Here is an 18,314-nt window from a genome sequence, read left to right on the forward strand (position 1 = left end):
TTTCAAGATGACTTCTATCTCAAAAGTCCTAAATATCACATCTTATTTCAAGAAATCTGGACAAGCCGATTTTCACTAGTTCCATTGGCAGATTTTTTTTGCTTATTTCAAGCAAAAGCGTCTTGTATTTGTTGTTTTTTTACTTATTTTTGGAGGGGCATTTTTTCCAGTGCAGACCGGGTTGTTCATTATATGTGCTTGTGTGTGTGTTTTTTATTGGGGGGGGGGGTGAAAGAAAGGGTTGCAAGCAAAAAAAATGAGGGAACACTTAGCAAACACAATAATGACACCTCAGGAACAAAACCAGCTGCTTAAATCTTTTAAGTGTTGGGCAAAGGGGGGTCGGGGTGGATGTTTAAAGGGGAGCTGTTAGTAACAATACGTATGGTATCTTACAGGGACGGAGGGGAGATGGCAGGCAGGGGGGGCCTTCACCTTACACCCTTTGTCAGACCTCACACCAATCCTCCCATCTCTTGCTTTCCCGCTCCATCCCCTCCACCCCCCTCCTCCGTCGTCTCCGTCGCCCTTAGCACGACACCTCCATGGTTTGGGTGACCACTCCGTCGGTGCTGTCGGAGTTGGTGCAGGCCCGGGAGCGGTTACCGTCTATGGAGCCGGCGCTGGTCAGGGAGGCCGTCCTGGAGCGAGCCAGGCGGGTCATACTGGCCGAGGGCACTGGGAGGGAGGTGGTAGAAAGCAGAGGGAAGTGTTCAGCATCACATTCTTTGAAGATAGAGGGTGTGATCAGTTGATGTTGGGGAGATGGAGGGAGAACATGCTAATGTTGAAAACCAGAGATGGGACCAAGTCACACATGTGCAAGTCTCAAGTAATTTTTTCTTGGGCAAGTCGAGTCAAAGTCAAGTCACCTTATTATTGCAATTTTACCTGCAGAATCTGATCTTAATAAAGTGAAAAGACAAAGATATAAGTAACTGTCAGTAAACATCATTGGGCAATGTGTCCAACCTGTCCACCCCGTATCATATCAAGCTAACGTTAGCTAACTACTGACTAGGCTAACAGGATAATATTAGCTAAGTTGACAAGCACTTAGTGGTCAGAATGGATCTTTAAATGATGAACAAAGTTCGAAGTTGTGCTTGATGTCGTGTCTCAAGTCTTTTATTTGTTGTCAAGTCAAGTCACAAGTATTCAAAACAGCAACTCGAGTCGACTTGAGTCCAAGTCACAGTGACTTGAGTCCCCATCTCTGTGGAAAACTGAAGAATATCCCTGTTTGTAGCTGGTGAGAAAAGGCAGCCGACTAACTCATACGTCAGCTGTGATGCGTCAGCAGCGTGCACTCAGAGTTCAGTTTGTGCAACTTTATGATTGTAAAACTGTAATAAACTGTTTACTCTTTATTAGTGAAAGTTGTTAAAACTGTTCAAACTGTATTCGTGGGTCAGTTTAAAGGCTGATTTATGGTCGCCTACGGAGAGCTCTCTCCGTCAACAGAGACCCTCCCGGAGACGCTATCCGTAGCTTGCGTGCGTCGGCCAACATTTCTATCTATCCGTCGAGGCAACGGAGACCGCAAGGGTTGTGATTGGTCGGCTAATTTAACAACATCATTTCCGGAATCACTTTTCCGGTTTAGCTCCTTCCTCTCAGAACAACAACGCCGCCATTTTTGAAAGAGTTCACTTTGTGGCCGGTCAACATTTGGTCAAAATTATTTGCATTTCAGCTCCAACTCCAACAACAGTCTTTCTCTCTCGCTCGCCATCGTTCACTGTGAGGAGTGGAACGGAGCCGGAAGGTGAACAACCAACCAACGCCTTTCACGATAGACGTCGCGAGATTGGGTCGTTTAACGTAGCGCTGCCTACTGAGCGGGAGGTGAACTGCCTTGCGTATCCGACAGCCCATCATATATACAGACTGTAACATGATGCTAACGGCTAAATCGTAAGCATCGTGCTAACTTAAAGTAATTTTTATGAGCTGGCAGACTGTAAAATGGCTGCTTTCTTTACTATCGTGTGCATTAAAATGTTTGCTGGTTTGCCTTCATTATAGACAGAAGAAACATCCGTCTATTTTCCAGCTAAATCTGTCACGTTTACCTTTATAAATCCCCCTTAAAAACTGTTTAAAAACTAAAAACTTTGCCTGGTTTGGTATATATTCTTTCCGCACAACCTCACACGTGTGACTTTACAGTTATTTCTTTATTTCGACATTCTGTATTTACACCAAAAAACATCAAATCCAACCATTAGTCCGTTTTTATCGTTTCTTCCGGCACCGAACGTGACGACAGTATTCAGGAAAAAGCTGTAAAATGGCTGCTTTCATTTCTCATCAGACTATGTGGGCTAAATCTCCCCAAAACAAATCTTTTTAATATAAAATGTGAAAAGTCTGGTTAAACTTTGTCTTTGTGAATATCGATTCGCAGCTTCGATACAAAATGTTTAACGTTAATTTACTGCAGAATTTGTCTGATCAGCAACAAAAACCTCAAGCCGAAGATGAGCCTTTAAAGGTATTAGTCAGTCTTCAGGCCAGTTCAAATCCAGACTGAAAACACATCTCTTTTCCCTGGCCTTCCACTAGCTGAAATGGAGTTTACCTTGGCTTGCTCCTTTTATTGTTACTGTTATTGTTATTTTATTGCTAATTTCATCTTAAATTTTATTTTTATCTGTGATGAAGTTATTCTTATTGCTATTTTATTGACGACTCTCTTAATATGTGATGCAGTTGCTATTGCGAAGCACTTTGGTCAGCTGAGGTTGTTTTAATGTGCCAAATCACTGGAAAAAATCAAAGTCTTACCAAGTATATTCGTCTCATTTCTAGTCAAAATATCTCATTACACTTAAAATCAGACACAACTGCCTAACAAGTACTATTTCAGCCAGATATAGGGACTTGTTTGAAGACAATACATCTGGAATATCTTGTTAAATGAAAAAGTCTTGAAAACAAATAGAGTCGGATTTCATATGAAACAAGCTTTTTTTGACATTTGAAGAGGTTTTTAAGCTAATTTCAAGATCACTTTTATCTCAAAAGTCCCAAATATCACATTTTATTTCAAGAAATCTTCATTTTTTTTTCAATTTGTTTGCTTATTTCAAGCAAAAACGTCTTGTATTTGTTGTTTTTCTTACTTATTTTTGGAGGGGCATTTTTTCCAGTGTATAGATAAATTTTGAATTGAATTGAATTAGTTAGCAGTTGATGCATGTTTTATGAGATTTGTTCAACACTTTAACTAAACTTACGCCTTAAGGCTTTGCTCAAAGCTAGCAGAGCGCCATGCAAAGAGCAGTCCTGGTAATGTAATGGTGAAGGAATGGGGGGGGAGGCGGGAGTGAGGGCAATATATTTTTCCTCTGGAGGAAAAAAATGTGTTAATAAAACAATGATGGGGTTTAATGTCCTCGGGACAGAAGGTATATAAAACATCAGAAATGAGAGCAAAAGTAAAACTGATCATCGCAGCCCAAAATCATTATTCATACACAAATAAAATGGACCAAAATAAATGAAAAGGGAACTTTAAGATGCCATCAAACAGGGCAGCAGCAGGAGGTCAGAGGAGAACAGGGAGGGGGGAAAGTACCTGGCCCTCCACTCAACCTCCGATCCTTCATATTAGCGACTGGGCAAGGAAGACAGAGGGCAAGATTAACACAATCCCTCTGCGGTAAACACATCACTCATCCATTCCTACAACAACATGGCGTCAGTATTTACAGGAGTTCACTCATTAACCGACGGGTTACACCACTGCGGGTACTTACTGTAGCCCATCCCCTGCAGGAAGTACTTGAAAGCTTCGGACAACTTGCCGGGCTGCAAGACAAAATGTTTCCGTCACTCAGCTTGTATGCCATGCATGTGTGGGGCAGTTTATTGATTGTGCGAGCGGTTACCTGTGTGAGCTGAGGGAGTCCACCAGAGTCAGCCATCTGCCACAAGAGGAGATCAGCTGTTAGCCAGCATGCAGACGGCTCACCACAACATTTCACTTTGCTGCATCTGTCCAGCTAAACATCAGATTATCTTATACATACTCTTTTTGTTCTTTATTCAGCTGTTTTCTATCTCTTTGAAGCTGTTTTTTGTCCGTGTTTCTTCTCTTTTATTATGTTTACTGATCTTTGTGGTCATTTAGCATGTCTCTGTGGTTCTTTCATGTATTTACATCCTTGTTTTAAAAATATTTTTTGGGGCTTTTTATGCCTTTAATGGATAGGACAGAGACAGGAAGCAGAGAGAGAGGGAAGACATGCAGCAAAGGGTCGTCCGGTGCGGGACTCGAACCGGGGCCAGCTGCAGCGAGGACTGTAGCCTCTGTACATGGGGCGGCTGCTCAACCCACTACGCCACCGACCGCCCCATTGTTTTCTTCTTTTTGTCGTCATTTTGCATCTCTAAGTTGTTTATTTTGTTCTTTATTTGGCTGGTTTTTACTCTCTTTGCAGCTGTTTTGTGTCATATTATTATTTTTCTTCTCTTTTGTGATATTTCCTCATCTTTGTGGTCATTTTGAGTATTTTCAGAATTCTTTATCTTGGTCATCATTTTGCATCTTGGTTGTTTTTCTTCTTTTTTTGGCTGTTTTTTGTATTTTCACGTTTGTTTTCTTTTTCTTTTTGGCATTTCTTATCTCTGCGTTGTTGTTTTTCTTCTTTTTTCTTTGATTATTTTGTCCTGTGTGGTTGTTTTGCAACTTTTTGTTTTTCCCTCGTCTGTTTATAGTTGATTTGCCTCTTTTTTGCTGCAGTTTCTCTTTGTGCAGTACTCCGGCATCTCAATGTAGATGTGCAACTCTTTCTGGTTGTGCTGTTTTCTTGATGTTTCCTCACAGCTGTTTTGCACTGCTTCTATTACTCAAATCTATTCCACTCAAAACAGAACATTTCCCACATTAAATGTTTTATTTTTCTGTTCAAACAGATCTTTTAGGTGGTTTTCAGGGCAACTTTTGTCTCCAAATGATCGTGCTGGGTTGTTGTATCTACAATAGTCAGAGTGGCTTATTTCATATGTTCTGAATATATTTACACATATTTAACTATGATCTATAAGTGTATAGAAATACATCTGCTGGCATTAATATTTATCACTACATTTAATTTCATTGGAAGGGGAGGATGGAGTTTCTTTCTTAAAATATATGTCACACGACCAAAAATCTCTTTTAGAAAAATAATTTAAATAGAAAAGTTATTATTGCTGAGCATCAAACCCAACTTTTCATCAATCAACTGACTTTAAAGATTGTTTGAATCTGCAGGTGAGACGAGGACGAGGAGTTACCTTCAGGAAGGTGGTTTTGGTTGGGTCCAGCTTGGAGTTGCACTCGACCTTGAAGACAAAGACAAAAACAGCACTTAAGAGTTAAATGAGCAAAGAGAAAAGCTGCAGTAAAAAGAAACCTCTGATCGTATCACCAGGCAATGAAACAGGGACTTTAACAGCGATGATATGTAATAACTGCGCGTATTACAACACTCTCTAACTTCCTGTTAACCAGTGGACACGAATTAACTTTTTAAAACTGAATGAAATATCCCCCAAAAGACCAAACACAGAGAAGGATTTAGTGTCATTTTAGCCTCCGTCAAATAATCAGATGCAGAAACACTAATTAATGCCTTCATCTCCAGTTAATTCAGCATCTCCCGAGCTCGACTGCTGGCCTCCTAATCAGCTCATCACACAGATCTGAACAGCGTCACGCCGACACAGAGTCCCTGTTAGAACTGATTTTAAATTATTTCAATGGTTTACACATCATTAAATCCAATTAAACCCAAACCTATTGCACAGATAATAAAATCGCTCTGATAAAAGCACCGAAGCTGCTGCAGGAAAAGAAGAACACACGTAAAATATGCAGAAGAATTAAAGGCAAACCACACAAGACTAACATGTCATGAGAATGACTCAACATCCGTCTCTTCCATGATGCCCCGTTGGTGGAATGACCGACCAAGTGCTTCCAGAGCAGGACCCCCCCCTCTACCTTCAAGAAGCTCTTGAAAACTCTGCTTTTCCAAGATAACTTCTTGAACTCGTTTTTCCCTCATCTGTTTATAGTTGATTTGCCTCTTTTTTGCTGCAGTTTCTCTTTGTGCTGTACTCTGGCATCTCAATGTAGATGTGCAACTCTTTCCAAGAGTATAAAAAGACACTGGCTCATTTGTTCTCACATCCTCGGCACGCCTGCTGTATGACCCCGTGTGCACAGTGTTAAAGAGCCGTCTCCAGCACCAAAGACATCAGAACAACAGCCCAAAGAAACCCTCCCAACAATAAGCAGAGGTGCCTTATTTTATCTTAAAGCTGTAGGACAGATGTCAGTTAATACACCCCGTCTGAGGAGAAGAACCAAGTTAAAACAAGCTAATTCATGGCTGTTCTGTATCTTTGTGTTATTTTGAACAAAGCGCATCACAAACGTCTCATTAAGGCTTCTTTAAATCGTGTAAAACTTGTGTAAAAAGAGCACAAAGTGTCTCCTTTAGGGAGAAACAAATCAACTTTATGCGCAGTCACAGACGTCAGGGGAAAGTGTGCCAGGTGTATGTGGGGATTGTATTGTGCTGCGGTCCTGATCCAGAAACCGCAGTGTGCTGCAGAGATGAGTCACTTCAGCAGGGCGACACTCGGCTGCAGTGTGCACGTGCACAAATCAGGCAGATGTGTGCAGATGTTCACACGTCATGCCTAACGCGTGACCATGTGACAGCAACAACAGAAGAGAAAATACACAGCTGAGACAGAATGGAGTTAATGTCCTGAAAAGCTTCATTTGTCCGATAATATGAATGCAAATTCACAGCAAACGAGATGCAGGAAGTAAAAAAAAATGGACTAAATTCATCATCTGGTCGAATATCCAGATACGAACATGACCTCCATCTGTCTCGTTCAATATAACCACCTCCGTTTATATCTCCTCCCTCCTCACACTCCTCCGTCTCTGTGCTACTTTCCATCTTTCCTTCCTGGCGGTTTTATAACAGCTTCGCTTCCTCCGCTTCCATCTGACAGACGAGTGATTTGATTTAGATTAACTGGCTCAGACACAAACACTTCTGGGCCACTTAATGAGAAAACCTGAGATACAGAGAGGCCATCTGTCCCCACGGAGAACGCACAGGTGGAGGAGGTGGAGGAGGAGGAGGAGGAGGAGGAAGAGGAAGAGGAAGAGGAGGAGGAGGAGGAGGAGGAGGAGGAGGAGGAGAAGGAGGAGGAGGAGGAGGTGGAGGAGGAGGAAGAGGAGGAGGAGGAGGAGGAGGAGGAGGAGGACGAGGAGGAGGAGGAAGAGGAGGAGGAGGAGGAGGAGGAGGAGGAGGACGAGGAGGAGGAAGAGGAGGTGGAGGAGGAAGAGGAGGTGGAGGAGGAGGAAGAGGAGGAGGAGGAGGAGGAGGAGGAGGAGGACGAGGAGGAGGAAGAGGAGGTGGAGGAGGAAGAGGAGGTGGAGGAGGAGGAGGAGGAGGAGGAGGAGGAGGAGGAGGAGGAGGAAGAGGAGGTAGAGGAGGAAGAGGAGGAAGAGGAGGTGGAGGAGGAGGAGGAGGAGGAGGAGGAGGAGGAGGAGGAGGAGGAGGTGGAGGAGGAAGAGGAGGAGGAGGAGGAGGAGGAGGAGGAGGAGGAGGAAGAGGAGGTGGAGGAGGAGGAGGAGGAGGAGGAGGAGGAGGAGGAGGAGGAGGAGGAGGAGGAGGTGGAGGAGGAGGAGGAGGAGGAGGAAGAGAAGGAGGAGGAAGAAGAAGAGGAGGAGGTGGAGGAGGAGGAGGAGGAGGAGGAAGAGGAGGTAGAGGAGGAGGAGGAGGAGGAGGAGGAAGAGGAGAAGGAGGAAGAAGAGGAGGAGGAGGTGGAGGAGGAGGAGGAGGAGGAGGAGGAGGAGGAGGAGGAGGAGGAGGAGGAGGAGGAGGAGGAGGAGGAAGAGGAGGAGGAAGAGGAGGAGGAGGAGGAGGAGGAGGAGGAGGAGGAGGAGGAGGAGGAGGAGCTGTTTCTTTTACACATCTGTATAAAAGGTATAAAAGCTGTGATCTGCTGTCCTAAAGTAAAAACAAAGTTTCCAGAAAAGGGAAGTTGGACTCACCACTCCCTCCTCAGCGGGGGCGTTGTCCCCCACCACCAGCATCACAGGACACCTGCACAGAATAAATTAGCATCCACTGTGAATATTTTACATATAAATTAACATTTTTATTTTAACAACAAGTTTCAATGAACAAAAAGACGCACTTTTTCTATGTTCGTTTTTTCCATTTAAAAAGAAAATTACACGACAAAAAGCACATTTATTCAAATACCTGTTAAGATACTGATGTAATACTATGGAAGTTTTTCTGTGCCATCGGAGTTTGAATACGAATTTCTAATGTTGAATTTTTACAGCATCAAAATCAGACTTTGAATTTGAAAAACCAACAGTGTAAAAAAAAAAAATCAATTTCTAAAAACAAAAATTAGTGTAAAAAAATTCAACATCTAAAAAAAATTCTGTGGAAAAAAATTCAACTTCAAAAAATTCAGATCAGCCATGTCCACCAACGCAGGTGATGGTGCTTCGGTGAGTGAGTTTACTTTATTTGCCATTTGTGTTCTGGTTCTTTTTCCACTGAATTTTGTTTTATTGAATTTTTTTCCATTGAATTTTTTTTCATTGAATTTTTTCTATTCAATTTTTTTTCATTTAATTTTTTTCCATTGAATTTTTTTTCATTTAATTTTTTCCATTCAATTTTTCTTTCATTGAATTTTTTTCCATTGAATTTTTTTTCATTGAATTTTTTTCCATTCAATTTTTTTCCATTCAATTTTTTTTCATTGAATTTTTTCCATTCAATTTTTTTTTCATTGAATTTTTTTCCATTGAATTTTTTTCTTTGAATTTTTTTTCGTTGAATTTTTTTCCATTAAATTTTTTTAAGTTGAATTTTTTTTCATTGACTTTTTTTAAGTTGTTAATTTTTTTTTTACTCTGTTGGTTTTTGAAATTCAAAGTCTGATTTTGATGCTGTAAAAATTCAATATTAGAAATTCGTATTCAAACTCTGATGGCACAGAAAAACTTCCAAATAATACCGCTGGTAAATCTTACATCTCAGAGGGCTGGAACAAACAAAACATAAAAGATAAAGTATTTCTCTTCTGAGGATTTAAGGAAACGTCAAACCCTGTTAGACCCTGGATGAGACAGCGTCTGAAGACTCACTTCAAGGTCTTGGCATTGAGCACCGTCCCACTGCGGTTCATCTCCAGGTCCCTCCGACTGAAGCCGGCCAGAAAGAGATAAAGTCAGTGAGTGTTTACCATGGAGATATGACTGTGTGTGTTTGTGTTGCACAGCAGGAGTTTCCTCACCTGTTGTACATGTTCCAGAAGAGCTGCAGGTTGAAGTGGTTGACGGTGTTGTTGATCTGTTGCCGGTAGCTCTGCACCAGCTCTGTGCTGCTCATCAGTTCCTCCTGCAGACAAACAAACAAACACGCTAATTACTTAGAAAGAAGACCAAAGGAACTGTGTCTTTAGTTAAATTATCTTTCATCATGCAGTTAAAAACAAAACAAAGATAAAAAAAAACTAACAATCTGAACATGTAATGCTTTCAGAAGAACTGTGTTGTAGATAAAAACTGGAAAATTAAAATCTGACGCTGCTAAATAAGCTGTTTTTTTACATTAAACAGCTAGCTTAGCCGTGAAATGCTAACAGCTAATAACAGCAGTTTAATACTTAAGTCCAATTATAAAAGGAGAATCATTCAAAATCAAATCAAATTTATTTGTACAGAACATTTCATGTACAAAACAATTCAAAGTGCTTTACAGAAAATAAAAGCATTGCTGCAGGGAGTGTAAGAAGCATTAAAAATACATAAAATAATATAAAGAGAAACAAATAAAAGAATTTAAATGAAATTGAAGCAAATTTAAAAACAAGCAACAGTCTAGATAAGTTAAAAGATATTTCATGCATAGACACATGAGAACAGAAATGTCTTTAACCTGGATTTAAAAATGTCTCCATTTGGTGAAAGTTTAATCTCCACTGGCAGTTTGTTCCACTTGTTTGCAGCATAACAGCTAAATGCTGCTTCTCCATGTTTAGTCTGGACTCTGGACTGGACCAGCTGACCTGAGTCCTTGGATCTAAGAGCTCTGCTGGGTTTATATTCTCTGAACATATCACAGATGGATTTTGGGCCAAAACCAAAATGCTTTAAATTAAAAAAATGCTTCTTTGTGTGCGTTTAAACTGAATAAAAGTGCTCTGAGTATCAACCCTGCATGTAATTCTGTTTACAAACAGGCTTTATCTCTTCAAAATATCAGCCTCTGGGGAGTTTTTGGGTAGATATACTGTTTTTTTTTTTACTAATATTACAGTGGTGCGGTTATTTTCCATGAATTTAAGATTACCTGGCTGAAAAGATGTGGCAGCACAACATCTGGGATGGTGCTGGTCAGACCTGACAGCTGAGGAAACAACAGAGACACCGTTGGCTGGATAAAACAAACAGCTGATCTGAGCTTATGTGGCGGGGGGGTGTTAAAGGCGCACCTTGGTGGCGGCCCAGTCGATCCATCCTTTGCCGTTGGGGTCGATGTTGAGCAGAACCAAACCCTCCACCAGGTCAGGGAAAATCAGCTGAGAGCAGAAGACACAGTCTGGGTTACACCAAAAACACTCAAATTAAAGACTCTCTAATCAAAAATACAGTTCATGAAATCATTATCATTACTTATAGGATACAGATATGTGAAATTAGTTTACATAAAAAGTTGTATACAGGCATTTAAAAACTAATTTAACGCAGCTTCTAATAGATATTATGCATTAAATGGTCAAAGTGTCCATCAAAAAGAAGCATTATGAAGAAAGAAAGCATTTAAGTCTGGTGGATTCAGCTTTATGAAGCAGACTTACAGCAAACTTGGCCAGAACATAAGCTCCAGCTCCAACGCCGATCCCAACGATGCTCTTGAATCTAAATAAGATCATTAATCCATTAGTGATAATCCGCTGTGTGTGAATGCAACACGATCAGATGGCACAGAGCGCCATCGTTAGCGGCCCAGCTCAGGTGGTTCTGTGTAATCAGGCTGAAACTTCATCCTGATGGCAGCAGCTGTGATTTCTACTGAAATCTTAACAATTACACTGGAAAAAATCTAAATCTTACCAAGTATATTTGTCTCATTGAGTATCTCATTACACTTGATATAAGACACAACTGCCTAACAAGTACCATTTCAGCCAGATATAGGGACTTGTTTTAATACAATACATCTTCATATTTCACATATTTCACATGAAACAAGCTTTTTTTTTACATTTGAAGAGGTTTTTAAGCTAATTTCAAGATCACTTTTAACTCAAAAGTCCTAAATATCACATTTTATTTAAAGAAATCTTGACAAGCCGATTTTCACTAGTTCCATTGGCAGATTTTTTTGCTTATTTCAAGCAAAAATGTCTTGAATTTGTTGTTTTTTTACTTATTTTTTCCAGTGTAGCGTTACTCAGTTTTTATTTACCAATCACTTTCTAAAACAGAGTGATTTTACACTTTAGCATCAGACAACGTGAGCAGGTCAAAGCAAACATGTCTGTGTGATGTCAGAGCGAGGAGCACCAACCCAAAGTGTTGCACCACAGTGGGCAGCATCCCGGCCAGCTGGTCCATGGTGGGGTACTGGTATCTGTGGAGAGAAAAGACACGACATGTGACTCAGTTTTAAAGGTTAAAGGGATAGTTCGCCTAAATCAATCAATTCAATTTCATTTGTGCAGCAGTGTTTGAGATTTCCATGTTTTATTTCCAAGATGGCGCCCACTTCATCGACTCGATTTCATACTGAATGTATTTCCACTAAATCCTATAAAAGTCAGTAATGTAACATTTGTATTTGTAACGTTAGGAGGCTAAATGTGGAGGTTTTAAACACTTAACAACTCAAACCTTTTCTCTGTTACATAAAAAGACTTTTATCCATGACTTATATCTATTACAACCATTACTTTATCATTTCTATCATCTGCATTCACAACAATCCATCTGTTGTGGACTGTTGTCTGTTATCTTTAGCTACCCACTCTTATTTTAATAGGCTTTTGGTTTCTATGGTTACAGCTAATTGAGACATTTAGACATTTTACTGTTTAATCATATTCCTGTTTTTAAAAATTGGCTGAGCTGAAACTGACAAAGAGATAAAATGTCTTCTTCTTTTGCTGTTTTCATGCTTACGGTTTGTTTATAATCCCATTTAAAAAAGGTAAATATGTTGAAAATAACATTATTTGAACATGTGATGCTTTCAAAAGTGACTGTGTTGTAAATAAAAAAAACTGGCAAATTAAAATAACACGTTGACTTAGCCCTGAACTGCGAACATCTAATGATAACAGTTTAATAACTAAGTCCAATTATTAAAGAATAATCATAAAATACCCCCTTTTTGGAATCAACTGAAGTGTAAAAAGCCCAGATGAAATAAAGTGTTGGATTTATTTCAAATAAATAGACAATTCAGATACTTAGATTTAGATTTAAAGCATTGAACGCAGCTAAACGAATAAAAAAACAGAATTAAACAACTAAACTGAGATATTTATGTATGGCTTAACTACCTGAATAACATATGTTACAATAAACAGCATTTAGTGGTGGGCTGTAGCTTTAGTAGAAATTCAAATGTATGTTTTTTATACCCTTGTGGCAGCTGTGAAGCTCCAATCTGCTGTCCCGGGGCGTCGACGTGACAAACCACAAAGTGCTTGGTGATCTCCTGCATGTCCTCATTATTGAAGAAAGAGTTGAAGCACAGCTTGTCTGGAGAAGAGCGAAGGAGGAGAGGAAATAAGCACAGGTAGCATGGAGTGAGGGGATGGAGGGATGGGAGCAGAGGAATGTGGACACATTAAATATGCACCACGTTCAGGGAGGGTCCTGAAGGGAGCCATCTGCACAGCTGATCCCGTGCCAGCCTGGAAAGGGCACAAACTCCTCCTGACATATCTGACATACACAGAGATGGGGACTCGAGTCGCTGTGACTTGGACTCGAGTCGCTGTTTTGATGACTTGTGACTTGACTTGACAAAAAATAAAAGACTTGAGACACGATGACTTGAATGACTGGAGTGTTATTCAGTTCATGTTTTCAGTTTGAAAATAAAATTAAGAAATTAATTTAAAAAATAATATCGATTACCCGGTAGGAGCGCAGGCTGAGAATGGCGTCATGATTGGATCACTACCCTGTCAATCAGTCGTGCCCTCTACATACCTCACGTGTTTATTGGAGAGAATAAACTCATATCAGATATGCATCAACATGTCAGCGGGAGGGGGACCGAGAGTCGTTGTCTTCGGCTTTCATAATCACCATTTTGACGGCAAAAGACGAACAGCACAGTGCAAGACATGCGGCATCAACATCTCTGACAGCCAACTTTGTTCGTCATTTGAAGATCCATTCTGACCAGTAAGTGCTTGTCAAATTAGCTAATATTGGGGCGGTCGGTGGCGTAGTGGGTTGAGCAGGCGCCCCATGTACATAGGCTATAGTCCTCGCTGCAGCTGGCTCCGGTTCGAGTCCCGCACCGGACGGCCCTTTGCTGCATGTCTTCCCCCTCTCTCTGCCCCCTGCTTCCTGTCTCTCTCCAACTGTCCTATCCATTAAAGGCATAAAAAGCCCCCAAAAATAAAATAATAATAATTAGCTAATATTAACCTGTTAGCTTAGTCGGTAGTTAGCTAACGTTAGCTTGATATGTTACGGGGTGGACAGGTTGGACACATTGGCCAATGATATTTATTGGCAGTTACTTATATCTTTGTGTTTTCACTTTATTAAGATCAGATTCTGCAGGTAAAATTGCAATAATAAGGTGACTTGACTTGCCCAAGAAAAAATTACTTGGTACTTACTTGAGACTTGCACATGTGTGACTTGGTCCCATCTCTAACAGCTAGTGACTGATTTACCAAACCAATGCGATTTTTTTTTCCTCAGTAAAACTACTAACCCACTTACCAAGCTCATATAATTATTCACTTAACCAACTAATTTACACGTTTACCTCAATGAACATCAAAAATAAAATCCAAGCCACCTGAAGTCGTAAGCTAGCCGCTAGCCGCTACGCCCTTCACTAGCATCCCTAAGCTAATCATCTGTATTCTGGAGGAGCACAAAGGAGCCTATATCATCACTATAAGAAAAATTTAAAAAATAATAACAAAGTAAATATGTTGACCGATTTATGGTTAACACTTGCAGCCCTCTGTATATCAAAGATAAGATATGCTAGCTAGTTAAGGCCAGTGTAGTCGAAGCTAGCTTAAGCTAAAGCTAATTGCTAATGTTCCAGATTTTTAGCTTCTGAACAAGAAGTGGTGGCGTTAGACTTTTAATTTCACATTTAAGACTCTAATAACATTGATTAATATGCAACTCCATAAGTTAACTATAGAAGCTGATCTGGACGTGGTTTAACCACAAATATGGTTCTTTATTTCCTCTTTCATAGGAGTGGACATCAAAACAAATAACTTCAGTGTTAAAATGTACAGATTTCTTTTGTTTGTTCTGGCAAACTAAACTGATTTGTTTTGAGAGTGACTCACTCTCTCTAACTCAGAGCTCTATTTATTGGAGCACAATGGAAAACTCTGAGCATTAAACTCTAAAACAGCTTCATCTATATTGTCAGCTCCTCCGCTGCCCTCCTCCCACTGTTCTACTTTCACTCCATATGTGTCAAACTCATATGTGTGAAACCACACAGCAACATTGTGTTTCCTCCTCGGGCTCCGATTGAGCAGCGTTAATTAAACGGACCAATTAACATGACAACTGGGTTGGAGACGAAAAAAGCAGAAGAGGCCGGGAAAGGTGGATGCTCAGTCTTTGTGGGCTCGTGAAAATACAGACGCTGCATGCTCGGTGAGCTGAGAAGTTTCACATCGCTGAATCATCGGTCTGTGCTCGCAGTCTGTGATCCTACTGACTCCATGACCTACTTTCTCCTTTTCCACTTTCTACGATGAGAACATCTCCCTCTCTTTCATCTTCCCCTCATCCTGCCTTTCCTCTGCAGTCGGATTTACTTCCTTAGCTGCAACAATTCCTGCTACGTGACCTCTTTTCTGCTTCTTAAGTCCATCCCCTGCTTTTTCCACTTCTTTTTTCATTGCTTTTCTATTTTTTACCCACTCTTCTTCTCCTGTTCTCTCCTCTCCGGGGTTTTTAATCAAGGTTTTCTGGCAGATTGTCATGCCATCTGCTTATTAGGAGTCACCTCAATGGAAGTAGGAACTCTCCATCAATTCTCTTTCATCGTTCTTCCAGCCTCCATCATTGTGTGCTGCTGTCAAGGGTGAAATGACTGACTGTGGATATTAAAAGCTTCCTTTGTGCTCGCTCTTATACCACATTCTCCTTCATTTCATTCATAAATGCTTCCTTTTGGAGAAAGGCTGATTTTGTGTCATTTTTCTAAGACACAAAGTCAGTGAGCAGGCCCAGGAAAAGAGCAATGAGACATGCAAACAGCCATATATCTGCAGTCAGCAGTCCTCCCAACCCCCCCGATCATATTTATCCCACCTCCACCCATCAATGCAGCGCCGCATTGCTGCTGGCTAGCCCCGCCCCCCCTCTCTCTGCAGGATAGGCATGTTTTTCTGACCTACATTTCATCCCTGCCTCTCACACTCGCCCTTTCATCTCCTCATTTTTTTTCCATCCCATTATAGGACAAACTCCCCCTCAGAGCCTCTTTGTGTCTCTTATTATTTTTCTCGTTACTTATATCCTTCCTCGTAAACCTTTTGATTTGTTCGTTCTAATAAAGAACCTCTCGGCATGTGGTGACTTTGCACAATGACACGAACGTGGTGACAGCCATCAAAACTCAACACAGAGCTTCTGGTGATCTTCAAGCAGCACGAAAGCCAGATTATTAGGTTAAATAAACCTCTCATAACCAGGCTTGTTAATTCTAAACTGCTTATTTGTTTCTGTGAGGTCTTAAATCTATTTCTCAGCTCAAGCTGGCAGCTGACAAGTGTCATAATCCGTTTTTCTGGTTCCTTGCTTGAAAAGCCGCTTTGCCGGTTTTTAAGTTGTTGTGGATTTTATATGCTAGTTAATTTGCTTGTTTCACTGGCTTAAAATACAAACTAATTAATCAACTTATGTTTGTGAATTACATTTACAGAAATCAGCTTGTTGACATTAAATGTTTTAAGAATATCTGCCACCCTTTATTCCTAAATTGGTCTTTTCCATTTTTAAATATCATATTTTCAAGAGTCAGTTTTATGCTAATTTCTTACATTCATATTGAAAGTCAAATATAAGAGATTAAAATGCTCCTTTATTTAAAAAAAATACACTATTTTCCTCATAAAGTACATTGTTTCTACTTCCATCTGTCTGAAATGTTCTGTTTTAGCTACTGTTTCTTTAAAGCACAGTCCACTCTGATTGGTCAGCTGATTGATACAAAATGATAAGGGTGCAAGCAAGCTGAGTGACTAACCAATGGGAACAGAATATGCAAATAATATGCAAATGTGTTTCACTGTGATTGTCATTAAGGGAGAAAGGTCTGAACTACAAATCTCGGGAATGAATTTTGAACTTTTAACAAACACAAAACCTATATAATAAACTAAAGAACGGTGGGGGAAACTTACCTCAAGGATTTACAATTAGATTTTTTTAAATAGTGGTATGATTTTCATAGTCGTAATGAGAAATAATACTTGTTTAGGTGTGAAAAATCAAATAAAAGTGACATTTTAACACTTTTTTCTTCGAATAACAACACTAGCCTAATGTTGACGATGATAATGAGTGCGTGTCTGTGTTAGATAATTCTAATTATCGCCTTCGAAAAGCACAGAAACTGGAACATGTGTCAGCATATTTCGAGGTGGATACTCACGATTCAGCCCCACGTCGTGGTAGGTGAGGATGGCGGGCTTGTTTCCTTTGGGAGCCCCTCGGATAACCACATGGAGCATCCCGTAAGGGGTCTCAACATCATGTTCCTGTGAAACACAAAAAGACACACTCAGCGGGCGGTTCACACAACCAAAACACGACTCCTTGTTGTGATTTGACACATCAGTTTGTCTTAAACACCTTTCACTTCCTCCACAGTCATTTAGAGCCAGTTCACGCTGCCTTGTTCCTCATTAATCTCATATAACAGAAAAACAGGCTCTCGTTGTATATAAAAATAATTAGCAATAATTAGTGGAACACAGTTAATCCAAGATAATTAAGCATGAATTATGTTGAAATGTGGTAAAAAGGAATTAAAAGGAATGTAAACCATAAATGATTCAGAAACTTGTATTTTATGTTCAACTTGATTTAATTTGGCTTGGTATGCATGATCACCTTTAAACTATTTGAAAATACTACAGCTCAGAATCAATAACTGATGTTTTTCTCACTTTTGGGCAGCAAACCTGCTGCGTAGATGCTTGTTTCTCAGTTTGTTTTAATCTCAATTTGCTAAATAACTAAAAAGAAGGTCTGTAATAGGTGTGTAATGATACGCTGACGTTATATCAAAAGAATTAAATGTAAATATAAACACATTTTGATTCGTTCTCAGCTGACAAAATCTGTTTTTGTACATTTTTAAAGTCTCTTTTCTTCTACTTTGATTGTAATTCAAATGCCAAAAAGGCAAAAAACACAGATGAATTAGTCTGATAACATAAGATATTATGAATATCATGAAAGCTTTAGGCCACCACAGTCGAACAATGAAAACAGCCCTGGTCAGTTTTTATTAAAAGTACTTTTAGTCAACTATTATTATAGCATCATTATTGTGCACCATGGGTAAATTATCAGTCTATTTAAACTTTTTCTGTGTCCAACAACAACTTAAGTGCATCAAATAAACACTCAAAGGCTAAAATAACTTTAATGTATGCCATTAATAAATATTTCTGTGACGTTTAAGTGACGAGTTATAACGTGTTAAACAGTAAAATCAATGCTATAAAAAGGGGGCAGAAGTAGGATCATAGTCAAAGGTCTCATGTTATGACCCACATTTTGTCAGCATCTGCTGGTCACAGCTAACCAAACTCAAAATGGAGGTTTGAGGTAAGTGTTACCACGAGCACACACACACACATATACAGAGCAGGGTGGAGTTCTGGTATCGTTATATCTGTTCAGGCTTTAAGCTGCACTGAAACCTCACTGATGCTTCTAAACTGTTGATGTTCTGCTAACCTGCAGCTGTCAGCCTGCAGCATCTTTCAACAGCTGCCTGTTATTTGGAAAC

At 40.0% G+C, this 18,314-nt stretch overlaps 1 protein-coding gene across 6 annotated transcripts in view; it reads right to left on the bottom strand.

Moving 5' to 3' along the window:
- Nucleotides 1–219: 219 nt before the first annotated feature.
- ndrg4 (NDRG family member 4) overlaps nucleotides 220–18,314 on the bottom strand; it is a 74,780-nt gene continuing 56,685 nt past the window's right edge. For 4 of the 6 annotated variants that reach the window (XM_075470577.1, XM_075470573.1, XM_075470575.1 and 1 more), the window contains 14 exons: nucleotides 16,947–17,052; nucleotides 12,700–12,820; nucleotides 11,625–11,687; nucleotides 10,912–10,972; nucleotides 10,546–10,632; nucleotides 10,404–10,460; nucleotides 9,346–9,449; nucleotides 9,197–9,253; nucleotides 8,078–8,129; nucleotides 5,287–5,334; nucleotides 3,897–3,932; nucleotides 3,765–3,816; nucleotides 3,584–3,622; nucleotides 220–678 (listed from right to left, as the gene is read on the bottom strand). In XM_075470577.1, coding sequence (XP_075326692.1) covers nucleotides 530–678; nucleotides 3,584–3,622; nucleotides 3,765–3,816; nucleotides 3,897–3,932; nucleotides 5,287–5,334; nucleotides 8,078–8,129; nucleotides 9,197–9,253; nucleotides 9,346–9,449; nucleotides 10,404–10,460; nucleotides 10,546–10,632; nucleotides 10,912–10,972; nucleotides 11,625–11,687; nucleotides 12,700–12,820; nucleotides 16,947–17,052 — 1,032 coding nt within the window. In that variant the 3' untranslated portion in view covers nucleotides 220–529. The remainder of the gene's footprint in view (nucleotides 679–3,583; nucleotides 3,623–3,764; nucleotides 3,817–3,896; nucleotides 3,933–5,286; nucleotides 5,335–8,077; nucleotides 8,130–9,196; nucleotides 9,254–9,345; nucleotides 9,450–10,403; nucleotides 10,461–10,545; nucleotides 10,633–10,911; nucleotides 10,973–11,624; nucleotides 11,688–12,699; nucleotides 12,821–16,946; nucleotides 17,053–18,314) is intronic. The other 2 variants (XM_075470574.1, XM_075470579.1) reach the window with 1 other exon arrangement.

The sequence above is a fragment of the Odontesthes bonariensis genome, chromosome 7 (assembly GCF_027942865.1).
Source record: "Odontesthes bonariensis isolate fOdoBon6 chromosome 7, fOdoBon6.hap1, whole genome shotgun sequence".
NCBI classification, from domain to species: domain Eukaryota; kingdom Metazoa; phylum Chordata; class Actinopteri; order Atheriniformes; family Atherinopsidae; genus Odontesthes; species Odontesthes bonariensis.